General features: G+C 38.3%; 2 protein-coding genes across 3 annotated transcripts in view; one reads left to right on the top strand and one right to left on the bottom strand.

Moving 5' to 3' along the window:
- Nucleotides 1-29, bottom strand: part of LOC129373245 (serine/threonine-protein kinase/endoribonuclease IRE1) — a 5,904-nt gene extending 5,875 nt beyond the window's left edge. Inside the window, exon 1 of the mRNA XM_055051089.1 lies at nucleotides 1-29. This exon is cut by the window's left edge and continues 1,233 nt beyond it. The gene's annotated coding sequence lies outside the window, so the exon portion shown is untranslated.
- A 2,957-nt stretch (nucleotides 30-2,986) lies between these two features.
- LOC129373248 (coiled-coil domain-containing protein 149-like) lies at nucleotides 2,987-18,317 on the top strand. Of its 2 annotated transcripts, XM_055051097.1 has the most exons (13): nucleotides 2,987-3,096; nucleotides 4,642-4,803; nucleotides 5,079-5,117; nucleotides 5,411-5,518; nucleotides 5,607-5,723; nucleotides 6,286-6,458; nucleotides 7,584-7,656; nucleotides 7,811-7,895; nucleotides 8,494-8,638; nucleotides 9,594-9,670; nucleotides 10,402-10,434; nucleotides 13,854-13,946; nucleotides 15,317-18,317. In XM_055051097.1, exons 1-13 carry the CDS (start codon nucleotides 3,046-3,048, stop codon nucleotides 15,820-15,822), a joined length of 1,662 nt encoding a protein of 553 aa, XP_054907072.1. In that variant the 5' UTR covers nucleotides 2,987-3,045; the 3' UTR covers nucleotides 15,823-18,317. The 2 variants fall into 2 exon arrangements, with proteins under 2 accessions (XP_054907072.1, XP_054907073.1); XM_055051098.1 differs by lacking the exon at nucleotides 10,402-10,434.
- The last annotated feature ends 3,787 nt before the right edge of the window (nucleotides 18,318-22,104 follow it).

Here is a 22,104-nt window from a genome sequence, read left to right on the forward strand (position 1 = left end):
GAATACTTCTCCTTTTATACTCTCCTGCACTTGGCCCAATCACAGTGAACAGCACTTCAATCATGGTCAAATGGCTGTAAGGATCCTCCACTAACATGTGCTCATGAAAATCTTTGAAAACCTTCTCTGGTGTTTCTTGTGCCACAGCAATTTCAACATCAAAGAAATAGCGGATTTTGGAGCACAAAACATTTCCTTTAGATCCCAAATTATGAACGATCCGAGATAAGTTTTTGTTAATTTTCAAATTGTTAGGGTGTGTTACTGGTACCAACGACATCGTTGCTTTAGCAGAAAGGAGCATTTTGACAACATCTTCTCTTTCATTATCCGCAGCAGTTTGTAGTGGTGTAAGCATCACAAGTCCTCCGGACATCCACCCATTTGGATTTGCTTTCGCTTCAAGAAGTTTTTCTACAAAACTAATTGGAGCTTTGGCTAGTGAGACATAATGCAAAGGTGTCCACATATTTAACGAGAGACCATTTGGGTCTGAACCTTGTTCTAGAAGGTATTTGCACAAACGTATGTTATGGTTTACAACAGCAGCAATCAGAGGGGTTACATTATCTTTTACTTTATCATACGGATAAAGACCATTTATAGGGTTTTCTCGCAATAACTTTTTAAGATTTGTTAAGTCGCTCTCTTCGATACATTTTATCACTTGATGTGTCACTGGTGACATTTGTGGGACCTGGTGGATATTATCCATGTTTGTGTTCCAGATAACCTGTAGAAAAGAGACAGTTAAAAACTGTTAATGGTGTAGTTAATTAAAGTTACATATTTCATGTGTGCAATAGAGACACAGAGAAATCTAAACTCTGATAAAGTGTGCAAAGATTTTACAAGTAGAAATAAAAGCTGTATAAAAATAGCAATTAAACACAAAAACAAGAAACTAAGAATAGTTTAATTCATAATATTTAATGATAACAAAGCCCATTTTATAACACAAACAGCCTCATATTGCTTTCAGTCATATTATAATTGAATAGTTTGAATAATTTACCAATGCTGTCCAGTCAGGGAAAAATGTGTTTGCTTCCAGTGACACACAGCACACCAACACACCCCAAATCCAAATTTCTCCCCCTGTGTGACCCTCATCCAACTTTTTTATTGAGTCTTTAAAGCCCAGTTCTGTGAAAATGCGTAATTTCTGTGAAAATATTTATTTTTCACACATTTGGCAGCAGATTCTGCAGATTCTCTTGCCCTAGCCCTACCCTTTTTTCCATCACATTATCTCTCTGGGTTTCGATTCTGCCTCCTTGCTGTACGGCAGGCCGTTTTAACATAAAATTGGTTTTGTCTGACTATCCATTACATTCTAGATATCTAAAAATGCATTTTGACAGAACCAAATTCATCATTTGAAGGGTGACACTAACATGATTATAACTAGTTAAAATTAATTTTTTAGATGTCTGAATTAATGATTGCCTGTGTGGTGCCTCTGACAATTTCCATTGTCCTGCACAAAATAGCTCAGCATTATGGGATATGTGGAGAATGAAATTCCAAAGAGATGCCTCCTTCAAAAATCTTTAAAATTTTTATTTTTTAAATCTATCAATTCATTATCTTACAAACTTATCCCTAGTGGGATTCTGGTGCCTATTCCCATCACAGGGCAACACAAAGTACAGACAGGACAAACAGTCATGCATGTACACAACCACCAATGGGGAGAATTTAGAGAAATAAATTAACCTGACAATCATATTCATAGACATGACGGAGGAAGCCAGAGAATCCATGCATACACAGGGAGAACACGCAAACTTCATGCAGAAATGCCTCGATTCAAACCCAGGACCTTCTGGAAGGCAACAGTGACACCAACTGCACAACTGTACAGCCCCTTTTTTTAATAATTTTTTTTTAAATGATACAAAAAAAGTACTTTTTTTTATCTTGAATTAAAAACGACAACAAAAAGTAAATAAAATTTAATTAATTAAACTGATTAAGGGATCTATCAGTTTTATGATATAAATGTCTGCCAAAAAGGCTCTGACTTAACAAAACTGAGCTGCACGAAAGAAACGTGATTCGTCCAGGTGGTCGCAGGTTCAATTCCCGGCCTGGCAACATTTGCCGCATGTCTTCCGCCTCTCTCATAACCTTCTTTCATGTCGAACAACTTTCAAAGAAAGAGCACAAGTCAACAAAACCTAAAAATAAAATAAAATAAAAAAAATAATAATAATAAAACGCGAGCTTGACGTCAAGAAATTGTCGAAAAACAATAGACCTTTATAGGATCACATGTAATGACCCAAAAGTGCACTGGCCTACCAGGGAAAATGCCCTGTATGCCAAGTCCTCAAACATTTAGTGTATTACTACTACTAATAATAAGAACAATGACATTACATGAAGGCAAAAATGACATTTGGTTTTCCATGTAACAGACCTCGGTTAAAAACATGTCGTCATTTTACTAGGCAACATTTCAAATAAAATCGTAAAGAAATAACTTACACAGTCTGGCCGCCAAACCTGTCAAAACTCTGGCTTCTTGTATGTTCTCCTTAGTTTATTCTGGGTTCTTGCTCCACCCTTCTGACATCAGCACGCAACGTAATAAATGTTGGCGTCGCGCTGGGTTTCATTTTCACAGAAAGGTGTTGACCTGAACCTCAGGTCATTAATTAACCTCAGTAACTTCATTTATACATTTTTCTCAACCCAGTCTAGTCTTAACACTTTAACCAAACGTAAAAATTTCTCTAAATCTAAATAGTACTGTTAATGTGTAAACATTAACAGTATACAATAGAAATGCAAACAAATAAATAAACAAATAAATAAAATTAAAAATTGAGGACCAGGGGAATCGCCTTACTTTTCGCAAATTACCTCCTTCGTTAGTAAATATTGCGAAAGTGGTCCTCTTTTATTTTGACGGTTCCACCGGAAGTGGTTTCCTTTTGACAGCTGAGGCAAAAAGTGACGTTGCGGGATAAACAAACGAAGGAGGAGGCGAGTGAGCGGTGTCCATCCTGTATCCTGACATTTCTACATTTTACGACAATGCAGTCTTCTAAGAGGAGCGAGAGCGACTGGCAGGGGCTGGTCAGCGAGGTAAGAGGAAAGACAGACACCGAGAACCGCTGCTTCTGAGACGGGCGGCTTTAACAGACGCTCCTCTTGTCCATATGGAACCAGCAGGTGTGTCTGATGAGCAGAGCCATAAACTCGTTACCGACACATAGACTCAGCCGCGAAGGTCTTCATCAAGGCTTTTAGCCGTGGCTCAAAAGGGCAAATATTTAAAGCCCATATAGCATCAGACAAGGCGTGGGAACGCACAGCTAATTACAGGTGAAACACACCTGTAGGCCCACCTGGTTATCAGGATGTTTGCTTGAAATTGCTACCAGTTTCTGTTGCTCAATCACAAAACATATCAATAAGACATTACAGTTTGTATTTATTAGCTTAAGGGTTATGAATACTTTTCTAAAGCACCTTACAGGTAAAAAAAATTAAATAAAAAAATACTTTGCTTTTGCACATTTAGCATCAGCTGCAATTTGATTATAAGCAAGATAAGTGTTACTCTGCTCTGGTAAAGTTATTATTCCTGTTCATGTTTTTTTTCTTATTGTTGTTAACTCCCACCCGTAAATCACCAATGCTCCTAAAATGGTGAACTAAATGCACTTTATTACATTTCTTTGGTGAATCTGCATAGAAATTCCAAAGTTGGCACATTTTAATGGAACATAGCATTTTATAATTGATTTACCCAGAAACCTATACTGGCATACACTTAAGTTCAACTGAAAGACAATGCAATGCTCATCTCTTGTCACCTCTGTGTAGGATGTTAGTTAGTTATTAGTTTCCAAAAATATGACTTTTAGCTATTTCTCAATTGTTGCCAGTGGGACTGAACAATAATCAGGAAAACAACCAATTGCAAACTTTAACTTGTTGTTATTATTATTCATAACAATGTCCCACAAGTCTGATACCCTCATTTGCATGAAAGTATTTCACACAGTGATATTGCAACATGTAGCACATCCAGCTTTTTAGATCTTTTTCTCAATCTCTTTTTCTCAATCTCTTTTTCCATTTATCAGTCTATATTTTCATATTTGAGCAGGTATGTTACTATTGCTGACATTCAAAAGAAACAAGACTGATCTTTTCAGGATTTATTGAAACAATGTAACATTGGTTTAGTTCAGTATTCAATAACGTGTGCAAAAAAGGTTTCATATTTAAATTCATTCTTTTTCAGCCCACACAAACTTTTGGGGCCATGAATCGAAAGTTATTGTCAATATAGAAGCATAATATTGGAATCATTTCAAGAGATAATGTATGAATTTCCAAGTAAAATAATCTATTTTGATATTCTATTGCAGATATTCCTTATTTTAGCTTAACTGTTGTAACAAAGCTAGAAATTAATAAAGAGACTTTAGGAGCCATCTTGAAAGACAGGAAGATTTGCCAAGACTAATTCTAAATAATATAAGAGTGTCTGGCTGCTTGTTAAGCAAAATAAAATAATAATTTAAAAAAATGTCGAAATAGGCATAACTTGAAACCTAATTCATTCTTAATGCATTTTGTAACGCCACTTTACTGTTCTCTGTTCATGCTTTGTTTCAGTTCCTGGTGTGTAAACGCAAGTTGGAGAGTAAAAAGGAGGCGCTGCTCATCCTGTCCAAAGAGCTGGACACATGCCAACAGGAGAGAGACCAGTACAAGCTGATGGCCAACCAGCTGAGAGAGCGCCACCAGGGGCTGAAGAAGAAGTACAGGGAACTTATTGTGAGTAGTTCAACATGCTGGAAACAAAATACAACTGGATAGAAACTTACTATGTATTTTGCTTCTGATTTTAAGGACATTAATGAATACATATCGGGCCACTTTTTCTTGTTATTGTGGAATTTAGTAAATAAAAATTATTTTGGTAATTCTAACCAACCAAAAATTTAGGACATTTGGTCTGATTTACCTTTGGACAGTGAGAAAAAAATGTGTGTCTTTCAGTTTATAGTATGTGAACTTCTGGTTTCAACTGTAAATATTTCTCGTTTCAGGATGGGGATCCTTCTTTGCCACCAGAAAAACGTAATCAGGTGAGTTACTGTTCACAACGAAGATAATCAAATCTAATTTAAACGAGACTAACTTCTCATTGTTTAACTTCACTTATCTATACTGATTGTAGTTATGTTACATGCAACAACAGAAACTTACACAATAATGTTTTGTACAACTTCCTTGTATCATCCCATTTTCTGGGAATACTTCTCAGTTAGATCTTAATGAGGAATGCATTTATGTCCCTCATGAAGGTTTCATTAGTGTAAGTTTTTGTGAGCAGTCGAAGTGGCTTTGCAGTGGCTTTTCCCCTCTCCTCCTTCCTCAGGTGAACCTGGGTCAGCTGTTGAGGGACTCCAGGGACCGAGTGAGACAGCTCACTGAGGAGGTGAAGGACCTCAATCAGAGGCTGGCTGAGGCCCAGGGGGACAACAAGGTGCTCTCACAAAGATCCACCACAAGAATAAACACGAAGGAGAACTCATATGTTTGAAAGAATTTAACGTAATTTGTTCTTCTTGCAGCTGCTGAGGATGACCATCACTCGACAGAGGCTGGGAGACGAAGAGGTGGGGGTCCGCCACTTTCCTGCACATGAACGAGAGGACTTGGTTTCTCAGCTAGAAAGAGCAGGGCGACAGGTGACACGTTTTCTCTCATGTTACTTAAACAAAATACGTTATTTTAAAAGTTTTATATGCTGGTATGTTGCTAAACTTCATTGCAACACCATACAAAACATGTCAAATAAAATTTATATCTACTTTAAGTTCAATTGGTAGACTTTGTTAAACTCTGCTTTTATTTATTTCGCTAATGGTCTCATGCTGACTTTTATAACATATTATTACAAAAGATTGTGACCTCTGATCAAACAAAAACAACTGAGACTCCTTGCTGGCAGATATTGTGTGTTGGAGTCACATAAGACACCTTTTCTTTGCCTCTTCCACAGTCTGCATTTTACCTGTACAGTCCTGACATTCAGGATAACTTGTCATTATTTGGCTTTAAATACGTAAGACGAAATTTAATTTAACCGTCACAGGTTAACGTTTTCTGTCAGATGCTTCCAAGACTGCAGTTGTAGTGCTGGTAAATTCATAGTGCGAGACTTCTCATTTCCTGAATAATGAAAGCAACTTGTGAAGTCTCGACAAACTGTATTTCACAGAAACCTTTGACCTTGTCGCATGTTTGTAGATGGAGGAGATGGAGCACACCATAAAAGCCTTGACGGATGAGCTGCAGGACGTTAAAGCAGAACGCATCGTGTTCAGGGAGAAGGCTGACCGGCTAAATGTTGAACTAAACCACATTTTAGGGAACCATGAGTCGCGCATCATTGATGTGGATGCACTCTGCATGGAAAACAGGTGAATAGAGAAGACTGTGCATCTTTTATCAAATGAAATTGTTGAATAAGACACAAGTTTTCTCTCTCATGTGATGTTTTGGATTTAGCTGCTGATCTGATGATATTTTTTGTAAATATTATACTAACATTCAAGCACAAGGACAAAAGTGAAGCGTAAACAGCTACAAGCTATAGGATTTTATGGCTTTAAAATGAATTCTTTTTATTCCAAATCTACAGTCAGTGATAATTAAAATGTTTAAGATATCTGGGGCTTAGTTAAACGATGCTGGCTGAGGACCTCAGGTTTCTCTTTGAGGGGTTCCTCAGAGAGGCAAAAGAATAATAACAAAAAAGAAACGGAAAAACTGCATAAAAACTATGCAGTTATTGTTGAGCACTGTTTCAAATTATAAAAAGAATTGCAACCAGTCGAGCTTTTGAAGAAACCAAAGTGTTTATCTATTTTTAATCATTTACAGTTCTCGTCCTGCCAAACGGCAAAAAGACTTTCTTCAGTATTTCGTACCATCCAGACGTTTGTCAATTCCAGCTTTTAGTTAATTCGTGTATTTTTTTCTTTCATTTGGGATTTTTTTTTAGCAAAAAAACTTGATTAAATAAGAATAAAAAAACAATAAAAACTCTACAGACTGAAATCAACATGCTTCCGGAAAACTTCTGTCTAAATATTTGTCAGTTCTTATCAGAAATAGTAGAGTTTATTTTATTTGCTGTGTTTCCACTGTCGGCTTGTAACTGTGAGGTTCTCGGTTTGAATCCCAGCAATGGGCCTTTCGGTATAGAGTTTTCATTTTCTTCCTGTAAATGGGTGGGTTCTGTCCAGACACAGTCCAAAAACATGAGATGTCAAAGGCTCCAAAAAGTATGTAGGCCTATGTATGTAAACTGAAACTGTTCACCACTGTGCAAAAGTTTGCTGTTTTCAAAGCAAAATGTAAACAAATTAAGGATGACTCAAAATCTTGGCACATTAATGTACCTGAACTTTATGATTTCATGTATCGCCTTCTGCCATGTTCAGAATTACCATTTTCCAGAACTTAGGACTGTCTCATCTTGCATATGAAAAGCCTCCAACCATCTGTGCATCTGATCGCATTTTTAATCGCTTTCACGGTAGGTATTTACACGACCGGCTATCGCAACTTCAGGAGGAGGTGAACCTGCTCAAAGCAAACATCATGAAGTACAAGGTAAATGCTTCTGTTGAGGGGTTAATGCTAAAACAGTTTTTTTTTTCAAATCTCCAAAGCCCACAGGATTTCCTGTTTTTTTTTTTTTGTTTGAAAGAAGCTACATTAACTCAAATCATTCATCAAGCTTTGTTGTCTGGTTTCCTCTCCACAGACGGCCCTCGAGAGGAGGAAAAACTCCAGCACATATGGGAGATCAAACAGCGTTCCCCTTACAGGAGTGCTATCAGCCAAACAAGGTGAAAACACCAACTGTTGAGCTCACTTTAAACACAAAACATAAAACACATCAGAGCCGTTCATCTGGAAGGCGAAAAAAAAAACAAAAAACTGACTCGGCTGTGCCTGTCACCTCGGTTTTATCTCCCAAATTTCATTAGATGCCTTCATTCTCATAAGTAAAAGAAACTAGTTTTCCCGTCCCAAGCCGTGTTTTTACTAAATTATTTAATAACCTATGTTTTGCCGATCCTTCAAGCCACCACCCGGACACCAGCTGTGTTTTTAATTGTATTCTCAGTGGTGCAGAGTGCCACTGGCAGGGAAATGAGGCTGCCATGATGACTGACAGTCGCTGGCAGAAGCAGCACAGTGGGTTCTGGAGTTAAAGTTAGGGAGGTGTCACCTAGCAGTCAGCTGTTTCTAACACTCTGTCTCTGTCTTACTCTTGTCATGCTGTTTCCTGCTTCTCTCATTCTGTCAACCTGTTTTCTCTGATGTCTACTCTTAAAGGTCTTGTTGATGCATTATTAGTAGATTATGTCTCCGCTCTTCTGGTTTAGAACATTTTGCTCCCGTTTTTCCCTCACACTGATGTCACTTTTCTTCCATTTTCAGTCCAGGAGATGCTCCTGGAGGAGCAGGGCTGCAGCTTACCTGCTACGCCTCAGTCCATCGCCGACCTGAAGTCGCTTGCCACCGCTCTGCTGGAGACCATCCATGAGAAGAATCTGGTCATCCAACACCAGAGGCACACAAACCGGTACAGCAGCTTGCAAAACGTTTTCTTTAACTTTTCCACATTTGGTGACTTAGTAATCATGAAACTGCAACATTTTATTGAGACTCAAGCTGGAGCATGATATAGAAGTAGTGGGAAACTAATACATTTTTAATGTGTTAATGAAGGCTTTATAAACTAAAAAATACTGAAAAGTTTGCCATACACTTATATTTATTGACTAATTATACTACTTGACAAACTCGCTCCAGCTCTGTCAGTGAGTAGAGTGTCTGGAAAAAGGTTTTCAAGTTTTGATAGAGATTCTCAGTTTTGGTATGAACTTTGACTAGGCCATTTATTACACAAATGCTTTGATCAAAGCAACCTGCACTTCTGCTTAGCTTGTCTGTCTAGCATGATGCTGCCACCACCACGTTTCACCATCTGGAGGATATACTCAAAGCAAAATTCCTCCATTTTATATTTAGGTTAAAATGTTTTGGTTTCATCTGACCAGAGGATTTTCTGGCATGTGTTTTTGTCTTCCCATTAGATGGATGTTGGTGAACATTGAAATGACTTTTTATTGTTTTCTTTTGTTGACTGGACTTGAGCAGAGTTGCCGTCTGTGAGAGACGCTTCTCTACAACTTTTAGATGCACTTTTTGTCCCAACACATGTTTCTACTGCATGAATTCCCTCATCAGCAGTGATGCTGATGAGGCTGATTATTTCACAACCTAACCTTACTTTAGGTAATTTGTTGCATGCACTTGATTTTATGTGTTAGTATTTGAATAAGGAGTTCTGCATACTAAGAAACGCCACACTTTTCAGATTCGGTCTTATCATTTTATTTCCAACACCACGATCTGACACATTTCAGTATTCACTGTTACATGAGTTCCCCTCCTCAAAGACAAACACTCAGATAAGACAGACAAACACAGACTAAGCGTGTACAGAAACCTTACCTCTTGTTTCTGTTCTGCAGGATCCTGGGAAACAGAGTTGCCGATTTAGAGAGGAAGTTGAAAACCTTGGAAGTATCAGGATTGTGGAGTTTACCAGGTGAGTTAAAAAAAAAAAACATAGGAAATGGATTATATTGTAGTAAATACTGAAAACCTGAAATAATCCCCAGATAGTGAGCATTAGGAGCAATCCAGCTTCACTATTTTTACTGTTCTTACATGAATTAATGTCTTTGTTGCCAGTTTGGAATTTAGTCCAAATTTGTACATTTTCAAGTGTATTTAATTGTCAAACTCAGGATCTTTTTGTATCCATTTCTGTGTTTGCTAAGACAGGCAGCACTGAGAACACAAAGTCTCTACCACCACACCATGAGCAAACACAGCTGTGTGACTGTTCATGTTTATCATGTGTAGTAACCTTATCTCAACAGATCTGTTACCACTACTGACAGTGGACACACTTTCTTTCACAAAAAGAATGTTTTTACTAGTTCGTTGAACGATTAGTTTACTTTTACTATGCAAGTCGGTGAACCCAAAAATGATTAGGTAGGAGGTCAAAATAAAATTTCCAAAAAATGCAGGTTTACACTGGAAAACAATGTATTGTCATAAAGAATTTATTGTTTTAGTTATTATTGTTGTTGTTTTTTTGGGAGTGTTAAAAATATACATTAGTTAACTCTAAATTCCCAAATATTCTGCATGCCACACATCTTCTGCCGAGGCGTATATATGTCTACTCTTCTTCTATTAATTATAACATTAATGTTTTGTATTTACAACGTTGTACCTATCTGTCTCTCCCCTCTGGCTGCGTCTCAGGCTTGACCTACCACGTATCTGTGGGAATTGGGAGTATGTATTCCTTCTGCCCCACTTAGCCCATCCATGTCCCCCTCCTCTGTATGTCATGTCAGAACAAATCTGGGCAGATGCCCAGAAAACATGCCACCTCGTACCCGCCTTTTACCATGTGTCGACTCCATTGACCACCAGCTCGTGTGTTTGTTCATGATGCCATCGACACAACCAGACCACCTCATCAACTCACACCGTTTATATTGATCCAGCTGGCCTGGGGTATATTATAGATGGGGGGAGGAGTGGAAGAAGAGCACTAGCAAAAGTATTCATGCTTTCTGATCAATTATAAACCTTGATATATTTTTGGGGGATTTTATCAGATAGGCAAGTAGTTTGTATTTGAGTACAGAAAAAGTACATCATTTTGTAAAAATATGAAACGGATTGTTTCATATTTTTCATTTTGGGAACATGGAATGTGGCAATCTGGGAACAAGATTTGTAATGGCTTTAATTTAGGGTATGCTTTCTTGTTGCCACTTCCATGATCAACCGAGAGCCAAATGGCTGATCCTGATTAATGCTCTCTTTGCCCAACATGCTAAGTTTGATGGCTAGCCATGCATTCTGCATACTATTACAGTGTTCGGATGGATTTGTAAAATTCATCATCAAAGGCATGCCACACTTTTCAGATATTTATTTGTTCATTTTATTTTTTTTTTTTTTAGTATTCATTATTTTGCGATGAACTTGTGACTTCCTCCTGTTGTACCTCATCAGTGGATCAGTGGCTGGATGAGTTTCACTTAAAAAATATGCAACATTTTGTGTTGGTCCATCATCTAAAGTACAATGAGGTTTGTGGTGGGGAAAAAAAAGAATAAGGGATATAAAGAATTCTGAAATCCAGTCATTTCTTATGTTGAGGTTCACCAGAAACTACAAAATACAGATTTCAAGGTTATTTAATAATTAAGTTATCAGCAATTTATTTAGGGATTTAAAGCCTTTTTGTTAACAAAGTAAGGTCATTATATTCAGCTGAAGTAAAAAAAGAAAAAATCAATTTGTAAAATCCAGAAGTAAGAATATAGAACTGAAAGTCAATCCTCAAGCTTTTCCATAAATGTAAACAAAAATGTTGTGTATTATCTAAAGTAACATTCTAAATTGAATAGTCTGTAAATCTAAGTGACCAAACCTCTTCCCAAGAGAAACACTTCCTCCTTCTTGCCACTGGAGGGAGATGTTACACTATCACAACCAGTCTGAAACGTGGAGGGGCTGTGGCTGGCTGGAGGTGCGCTGTCATGAGACCGTCATTCTCTTCGCCATAAAACTGACAAGCATCCATTACTGAAAATGATTGCCCACATTACAAACACATTTAGGGGAATGTGCCGTTATTAGGGAATTTGTAGGCGAGGGCCCAGAGTGCCTGATGAGCACGCTGTCCACCACAGTTAGGGAGACAAGGATATAGAAAGAGAGGCGAGTGTCTGTGGCCTTGATGTGATAGGACGTCTGGCTGATGGATATTGGAGCCAAACGGGATAGGATAGAGGGCCTTGGCTGCCTACCTGAAGCCCAGAGAACATGGGAAGCGACTACATTGTCTACGGATGAGAGAGGGCAGAAAACAATAACAATCACATCGATGTAGTGAGTTAGATGAAGTTGAGATTGATGGGCTCTCGCAGTCCGCCCTAACTTCATGCTAAATAAGTGCAAGCTGAACTAGCGCTGCAAATGGAAGCCTTGAAGGGTGCGTCAGGCTACAGACTGAACCTTCAAAGCTTTATTTTATCCTACTGACAGACTTCAGCTGCTTAAGTGACTCGTTTTAACTGAAAATTATGTTTCACAGCTACAAAGGACTGCGTTCTAGACTACGTAAATGAGCTAATTTATCTTGGTTTTCAGTATTTCATTATAAATATGGCTTTTTGGAGGTTTTACATTTTTATAACATTTCTTTGTTGCTGGATAAAGGTAAAAATGTCTAAATCTAGAAAGTTTCTGCTTGATTTTAAAGACAAATATTTACCATTATGGTATTTTCTGTCTCTATTGACTGTTTTCAACAGAAAAATGTAAAAAAAAAATCTACTTTTTTTTGTATTTCAAATCATTTCAGATTTGAGTTGTTCTGAATCTTTACCCATTTGTCGGAGAATTGTGAAAAAGACTTTCAGTTGGGATGATTCACCTTTGAATAATGGCCTTTTATTTAAAAGCCTTTGGTGTTCATCCATATTGCATTCTGCAGTAAAATAGATCCAGTGTTTTCTCACCATTGTTGGCAATTTGCATTTTGTCCTATAAGATGTCACTTTAAAGGTCACATTTTGCCTTTTGGGTTTCTTTCTCTTTTCTCCTGGTTTCACAAAAACTCCCAAAACCCTGAGTTAATGGTGTTATTCTCTCGCTTTGAAAACAGAGCAGCTGAGCCGCCTTGTTTTGTGGCCCAGACTTTTCTTCCGTTATTTGTTTACATCAACATGCAACAGATTTGCATAATGCCTGCCTTCTGGCTATGTTGGCACAACTCAAACAAAGAAAAAAAAAGTTGCCCTTCATCATTTTTAACCAATCTGAGCAGAATTTTTGGAAATGGGGCCAAGAAAAACACATCTTATAGTTTATTTTTTGCCATATTGTGACAAGCAGTTCTGTAATAATGGAAGTTTTTTTTTCTTATAATACCAGTACTAAAAATGTGTACAAACCTCTTCTGGTGAGCCTTAATTTGAAACTGGCATGTCACTAATCGGTTTTCTATAATCCTTCATCAACTCTTACAAACTTTCTTTTCAAGTCTGGGGAGAATGACCCTCAAAGCATCACTCTGCCACCACCGTGTTTCATCCTGGGTGTTTTCAGGGTTATGTGGACGTTGAACCGTTTTAATCTCAAAGACACAATTTCAGCACACATGATCTCACTCACTGTTTTAATCTCACATTACAACATGCATTCATAACAATGTTCCCTTTTCACCACTCTTATTTCCCATGCATCATCACTCCATTATTGCATCTGTTTTTTTTTCTTTACCTCACAGTAGAAATAGTCCAGCTCATAGTCTCTGTAAAAGAACTACACACATGCATACTTCTGCGCTTGTGTTTATGTGCGCATACAAGGGTGTTTATATTTATAACGTCTGGATTATGGTGTACAGTCTCTTTCGAGGAGCATATGGTGTCAGCCTAAAAGGCGTGCAGCCATCACTAATGAAGACGGATGACAGGGAGCTGAATCCTCTTTCTGTGAGCGCTGCACTGCATACGTGAGTGCGTGTTTGTATGCTGTGTGGTTAAGGAAAAAAAAAAAGCCTTAAATGTGCTTCATCCATTCCATCATGTCTTAAAAGCCACTACCTGCTTAGTGTTTTTTCTGCCATCGTGTTGGATGTGAGAGTAACTGAGGTCGGAGGTGTTTCCGTCTTGGAATTCGTCTTTCAGGAACCAGGGACAATATGGCACTAAATGAAAATCTCCAGCCAGAGCTTCATCCAACCTGTGCCACGCCTTTGCCAAACACGCAGCCCCACAAAGGTGAGTGTGTAACCGTGTGTACCTTCTTACTGATGAGAATCCCCATCCCTGCCATTAACACAGCAATTAGCCACCATGTGGAGAAACACTCCTCTCTGTCTCCCATGTTTAACCCGAGTCCTTTCCCTTCCCGACTCTGCTTCTCTCAGCCTCTTATTGGTGCAAGCTGCCCAAATGCCATGGCATTTTGGAAATGTGAAGCGAATTCTCGCCCACTGACATTCAGAAACTTCTGTCATGTTCTCTTTTAAGAGAGGGTGGAGAGGATGCCATAAATATGGATGCCACTTCCAGTAATGCTGGTGTTTTTTTTTTGTTTTTTTTCCTTCTTTCTGTTTTGGCCTCTGAGAGTGTGTATAAAATGTGTCTGGGACTGTGCATGCAGTCTTTAACCTTTTTGCCTGAACATCCACAAATATGGGTCAGTGAGCCCCTAAGAGAGGGATTTTCAGGGAAGAAGCAGAACTAAGCTGTTGCTATTACTCAGACGGAGGCGTCATCTTGTTTCAACTCCACCTGTCTGGGGCACTGCTGCTAAAATTAGCCTGATTCAGTCACATACAGTGTCTTACATATTTATTTATTCCTACCGTTGAACTTGTTCACATTTTGTCACATAGCGATCACAAACTAGTGTATTTCAGGGGAGTTTTGTTGATGGGCAAACTAATAAATTAATAATTAGGAAGGTAGAGTGCTTGGTTTCTAAGAGAATATTTGTAGACAAACAGCATGATGAAAACCTAGAAACACAGCAAACTAGTCAGGGAGAAAGTTGAGGAGATGTTTAACAGGATCAGGTTATAAAATTATACCCTCAGCTAAAGCATTATCCCATAAATATAAATACATGCCCCACTTTTTAGAGCATTATTGAAAATCACAAATTTTGCTTCTACTTGCCCTCTACAATAATTTACTATTTTGTCACTGTCTCCTGTAAAAGCTCAATAAAATTCCCATATTTTTGCGATTGACATAAAAAAATATGAAAAAGTTAAAGTGTTGTGAATACTTTTGTCAGGCATCATATGAAACTAAATTTTAAACAAGTAACGGTGATAAATTGACAATTGTACTTAATTTTTTTCTGTTTAGCACATTATGGACTTGGTTTTGAAAGTAAAACTGTGTGTAAGACTAAGCTCTAGTTACAGATGTAGACAGAATTTGAAAAGATGCAGTACAATGTTGTCGTTTTGATGTGTGGTGCCATTTGTTTTAATGCACAGATGATCTCCCTCATGAACACCGTTGGGGCAAATTGAAGCAAAAGTGTTTGTTTTTTGATCTTGGCTTTGGCTGCAGCTCAAGCGAGCAATTACAATGACCAATCACCTCAATTTTTTTTCTTCTCCCTCTTCTGTCAGATGACAGAAGTTCACATGAATCATCTTGGGAATGCTGCACCGCTGGCAGTGACCTTGGCACAGATGGCGCCAGCAGGGAAGACGCACCTGCACTGCTCAGCAGCGCGGATCCTTTCGCAGGCGTGGAGACGGATGGGATTGACGGGAGAGAGGGAGAAATCATGACCCTGAGAGACGATCCGGAGCCGGAGGATGAACGGAGTCCGGTGGAGGAGGCAGGGCGCGAAGAGGAGGGAGCCGAGGATGAGGAGCTGGGTTCCTCTGTGGAGGAAGGGGAAGAAGCCGCTCTGGCACTGGATCTCCGTCTGACTGAGTCGAAGCTTCAGTGGCTTTCCATCGCACAGACTTCTGTCACATATTCAGAGGTTTCCTGCCAGGACAGGGAGTCTAATGATGCACTCGAACATGAAGAAGCCTCGGCATCGATTCCAAAGAGTCAGGCCACACAGGGACAGAGTAACACTGAGTGGGACATTCACTGTCCATCTGCACCTGGCATGATCTAATGTCATGAAAAGATGGGGAAAATTTCTCTAAGTCCTTGTCGTCGTTATTGATGATTACATTAATCATCCCTAGTTGGATTCCCACTGCTTAGCCTCTGCTCATTAACTTCCTTCCACACTGAGCAGCTCGCTTTCAGTCAATAAAACAGAGAAACTCCCCCCCAAATGCTGCTGACAAAGCCAGAGGTGCCCTCTGCATCTAGACTAGCTTGTGTTGCTCTAAAGCAAAAAAATCTTCCAAGCAGTAGAGCTGCAAACTCGATGCCCTGCAGAAAAATTAACAAGTGATCAGCTTGTGTATCCTATATTCTCTTGTTGCGTTCCCCTATGAGGAGATAATCCCAGTTGTTTGCTTTATTTTTATCAAAGCTAAGGAATGCCAATAAAAGTGCTGCATTTTTGAGGGCTTTACTTCCAAAAGTGATTTCAAATTGGTGAAGTGCCAAAATTTGAACTATATGTGTGATGGATACTTTTGAATTCATTGTTTCACCTCAATACTGTTCATATTTGTTTGTTTAAATCTCGCATATTTTTTGATGTATTTGGATGTGCCTTATGTGTCAAAATATTTAATATTTATGAATAGAAATTCATAAAAAGCAGCCATATTGCTTGGTTGCATTAATTTAAAGTACAGAAAGTTGGGGTCCATTTGTTCTATTTTTTTTTCCCCTTATTAAAAAAAAACATCAAACCAAACATACTTTAACAAATGACATGGAGGAAGAACATCCTTTGAAACCCATGGGTTGTTATTGCACACAACCCAGTATTCACTAATGACTCATTACAAAAGTAGTTTAATTTCAAATACTATAATTAATATATACATTAAAAATATATTACCATAAAAGAAAGATGAAACTGCCAGTCATAACAAAGCATAAAAAAAATCTGTTTAAAAGGAAGTGTGTTCTTGGAACTTGAGGGTGACAGTTTGACCTTCCTGTTCTCCTTCACATCTTTTTTTAAATTTTTTTAGTTTGACATTTTGTAAATGCATTAAAATAACACCTTTTTTTCTTTTTAATTTTATTTTTTTTTACAACAGTCATCAATAATTGTGCAGAGTGCTAGAGCTGAGGCCCAAATTGCTCTTCAGAACCCAGAAGTGAAAGTTTATTTTATAAACATTTAATTTAATTGACTCTTAGCCTTGAGAGGAAGACGTTTTCTGCTCTTAATTATCTTTCTTGTGAATGAATAAATTGCACACTTCATGCAGAACATTAATTTTATCGTGTTTTAAACTAAACGTGCAGTAGAACTTCTTCAAAATAGCAGAAGTTTTCCTGTCAAAAAAAAAGTTGAATCCATAAACACACCCGGGTCGTCTTGTGGCCAAAGTCCAGAGCGCGGTGTGTTTTGGGAAATCAGCAGTGAGTCCCACTCCTACATGCAGGTGACAGCTGGCCTCTCCAGGCAAACGCAGCATCAAACCCAGAATGCATGAACTGCTTATTCTGCAGGAGGCCGCTTGCTATTTTTAATCACCAATATAAAATAGAGATGAGGAAAAAGAGGGAATTCAGCTTTGGAGTGGGGTGGAGAAGAGTGGGGGGAGCGTAGCACGTACACAGCATGGGACCTGTGCCATGCAGCTGATTTGGCAAACTGCACCAAGGCTTTTTTCTTTTTTTTTTTTCTTCCTTTTTTAATTTTTTTTTATTTTGTTCCAGCTTTAAGTCTGTCACCCAGATGGGAGCTGAACTAATAAATTTAGATAGCAGCTTGCCATTAAATTTCTCTAAAGTAATTGCCTAGTTTTTGATTGTTTGCATGCATATAAATGATAGGAGGAAGACAGTTAGTTGGAAAATATATTTTTAGCAAACTTCATGATCTGATGCAGGGAATATGTGATTGCGGATTTTGGCCAAATATCGGTGCTTTTGTCAAGTAAAGTGAACCTGCACTGAGGAAAATAGAATAGTCTGTTATATCCTACCTGCGATGTGGAAAAGTTCAGGTCCTTCAAAATGTATAACAGAATCTAATTAAAATCTTTTTGAAGAATTGCTTTACTGCAGGACAAATGTCAGCTGTAGTATCTACCAAAGCTATCAACTAGCTGCTGGCATAATTCAACCACTGTTTTCAAGTTAAGCAAACAAAAAGGAACACCTATCTAAAGAAAGAAATCAAAAGCACAAGTGATGAGAATAGATAAAGGAATAAACTATCACTACTATGATTTGTGTTGGTTTATAACTTACAATGCAAATTGAATAGGAATACTTTTGAAAGGCATTGTTGTTACAATGTTGACACAATGTTTCTTGCGTATAGTTCAGCTTTGTCACTTTAAAAATTGTTGTTGGGTGCTACCAGTCCCTCAAAACCTACACATCATATCTTTATCTAAAAAATCCAGTTTTTCTGTTTGGGTCTAAAAGGCCTGACTGATGGAGGGCGGCAAGCGTAACCATTTTTATTCTGGCTTGGTGATATGTTGTTTTAACAAGCCAAGCAGTGTGAGGTTTCTTGCTGGACGGCAGACTCGATGGAGGGCTATGGTGCTTCCAACACTCTTGAGTTACAATAGTCTCTTCATTTAGTTAGTTCTAAGATTTGTTGAACTTTATTCTGGTTCTCTGAAATAGTAAATCTGAATTCCAGATGCATTCTGATTTAAATGCCTTAAGTTAAAGTTGCTATCCCACTTTGACAGCTAGCAGAAAATGCATCCTAAATATTCCGATCTCTGAAATCAGTTTAACCCTGAAAATCTCCTGCTGGAAATAGGCTGAGGCATCTGTAGCCGGTGTCCCATCACTGATGTCACATCAATAGGTCTTGTCAGCTCTTATCACATTGACCCACCTTCTCCAATCTTAATAGCAATCTGACTGTACGGCACGGACATGGGCTGACCTCCAGTGTGGCCTCTCAGCTTATCGGCCGGCCACAAGCTCTTGCTCCACCACCGTCCCCAGCATGGGATGGATGTCCTGCGGCTGCAGTCAGATTTAGTTTAGGCAACAGGAAGTGTGGCAACCAGTCGATTGCGACCAGGAATAAAGAACCAGAAACACTGAGACAAAAATATGTAATTTATGATAAGTAATATCTGATTCTTGTGTTGTTTCCTAAATGTCTGGGTATCTGAAGAAGAATATTTTTGAAACTGTAAAGGTGCATTTTACTGTCATGTTGGTCTGACAAAAGAGTTCAACTACCACTTCAACATTGTTTCCATTCAAAGCTGAACCTTTTTATGGCTGGTGTTACATTCAGGGTCAAGATGTATTCTCGATGTCCAACTTTGAGGAAGAATAACAAAATGGTGTGGTGTAATGTGGGACACTGAACTGAAGTCCTGCTACAGATAATCAACTGGATTTAAATCTGGACCTGGACCGCAGTATTTTAAAACATAAATATTCTTTCCATTTTGTTGTATATACAGCTATATGCAGTGTTGTCCTCCAAAAAGATAAGCCTGCATCCCAGCCTCAAGACTTTTGGCGTCTCTGATAGGCGTCTTCTTCACTAATTGTCCTGTATTTGAGCTTCTTCCATTTGCCTCACCTTTTGTGTTTAGAACAAATGTGAGAATTGTAGGCCTGATATGAACAAAACCTGAAGTAAATATTAAATCATCGTCAGTGTCAGAAAAGAAGACAGGCGAGACTAAAATACTGTCAGGAAATAGTAACGGTTTCTGATGCCTGGTGAGCTGTTGCACGACTCGTCCCCTGCAGATCAGATTTCCGTATTCTTAACAGATGCAAGCTTTCAAACGGTCTAAAGTAGAACAGAGTAACACACTTTTGGCTTTGCGTTCTGATTTTCTTTTAAAACTGCAGTTTGCATTCATGTGATTAGTAGCTAATCCATTCGCTTACTGCGAGCTCTGCCTGCCACAGCTATTTCACAGATAATTGGAGATGCATTTAACAGCCTGTGACAAAGAGACAGACTCCAAGGTGGGAAATTCACAGCATCCTAAAATATCCTGAATATTAGAGCATGATGACTTTGTTGTGACTCTCACTTCTTCTTAATCATCCCCATCAATCTCCCAACAATAGGAAATGAACTGCTTATTCACTTTTATTCAGCCCGTGAGCAGTGTCTGGGCTGCGTAATTATCTGTGTCAATAGCAATGATTGTTTGTTTTGACAGGTTATTCTTCACTTTATAAGTTCAGACACTGAAAGTGGAATTTGAAGCTCTTCAAGGCTACCTTTAAAAAAAAAAAATGACGTCAAGAAGTTAGTTATTTGGGTAGGAGCAGCTTTAACATATTTACTTTCCCAAAATTCAACACGTGAAAAACATTAAATGTGACAAACTGAGCAGCATCCTATAAAATTACCTTCTGTTGCATTAATTGAAAATATTCAACCTGCTTTGACTGGCTAAATTTCATACATATTTTATTCTTGCTGAATAATGAACAGTGTATCATATTATGGTCAGAATTTGATAATAATATAACACTGTAGTTTTGCATAACATGATTATGGTATTAGTAGCATAAATGTGACAAAAGGTGAGTGTATTTATATACATTCACCTTAGGCATAAATTATTATGCCTAATTTATAAATTATTATGCCTAAGGTGAATCATTTGCATTAAATGTTAAAAAAAAAGTACAACTCCTGTACAAATGTACAGTTGTACATTTTTAGAGGCATTTGATCTAATACATACATGGTCAAAATTGCACATAAACATAGTATGTAAATGTCCCCACTAAAATTTGGTTCATTCAATGTGTTCTATATCATTCAAACATAAAAAAAACAGCTTGGATAAATCATTATAAGTCCCAAATTTGTTTAATTTATGAAATTGAGGAGTGTGACCATGTGAAAACAGCTGCATGTACTGAGTACTGGTCAGTGCACATTGAACAGCGCTGGGCAGAAGAGAACTTCACAAAGTTTGAACTGATGAGGCGGGCATAAGTCTAAACTTTTCAGTATTTTTAGTTATATGGGTGTGTGTGTGTGTGTGTGTGTGTGTGTGTGTGTGTGTGCTGGTTTTGAGCTGCATCATCCTGACTTCCAGGTGGCCCAAGGCATAAGTGAAGGAAAAGGCTGCTTAGAGCCTTTAGACCAGCAGAGGGCCCACAGAAATGTTTGGATTCTCACTCACAATAATGATCTCAAAATGTCTGTTTATTAAGAAATTCTCTTTAACCATTTCCAAATAATTTTTAAATACATATTTAGACAACTTGGTAAATGTGCTAGTTGTAAACACAAAGAAAAATGTTAATAGTTGGACAGTTTTTTGAAACGGTCAATAAAGTTTAATCACCCATGCTGATTTGGTCCCATTTTTACACACTGTAACTGTCTGTGAATCTCATCAAATGTATCGTGTTTGCTTTAAAGAATAATCCCTCACACTTGGTATATAGAGCAAAACTAAGGCAACCAGCTTCTTCTGGCATGTCTGAAATGCCTGCAGGACACCAAAAGACAAATAAGCATTTTTCAAAATGTATTTACAGCTGATCCAATCTAAAAGCTCTTATCCCTTGTTTCTGATTTATCAAATAATGGTCAGTGGCCTGTACTTGTGACATGCTTTATCAAGTCTGGAGGATTTAAAAGTGCTTCACACTACATTCTGGCATCCACCCATTCACATTGTTGCCAGGTCTGTCTGACAGAAGTGAGGTTGCCATGCACATCTGACCTCTGAAGTGACCCATTGGTTACAAGACAAATTCTTACCACTGTTGCCTCCTTCACTCTCTGGTCTCTTTCAGGCAGTGCTGACCAAAGCCGATCCTCGAGGGCCAGCATCCTGCATGTTTTAGTTCTCTCCCTGGTGGTAGTAACAACCTTTTCAGCATTTCAGTGTTCTTCTTAGGCTTTCTAATGAGCCATCATTTGATCCAGGTGCACTAAACCAGGGAGACAACTGAAACATGCAGATGCCGGCCCTCGAGGGCCAACTTTGGGCACCACTGCTTTAAGGTATTTGCAATTGCAGCATTAATTCAACTTAATCAGAAGTCACTGTATTTTGCAAAGGCTGTGGTCAGAAGATGTGAATGAAAAACCAAATTAAACTTTTATTCAATGGAAAAAAATAAACCAGCTCAGCAAATGTTAAGTTGGTCACTGCAGTATTTTTTGTGTGTTTCTGTTGAGATTGAAAAAAAAAATTATTTACTTGTACAATAAGAAAAAAACAACAATAAAAAAATGATTTATTTGCTTTGTTGCTTTATTGTAAAGAGCTTTCAGAGGGGCCTAATCCAGCCCAAGGCCTCGTTAAGCTTTGGGTCGCCTCTGCTGCCGCAGCCGCAG

The sequence above is a fragment of the Poeciliopsis prolifica genome, unplaced genomic scaffold (genome assembly GCF_027474105.1).
Source record: "Poeciliopsis prolifica strain line A6 unplaced genomic scaffold, Auburn_PproV2 SCAFFOLD032, whole genome shotgun sequence".
NCBI lineage: Eukaryota > Metazoa > Chordata > Actinopteri > Cyprinodontiformes > Poeciliidae > Poeciliopsis > Poeciliopsis prolifica.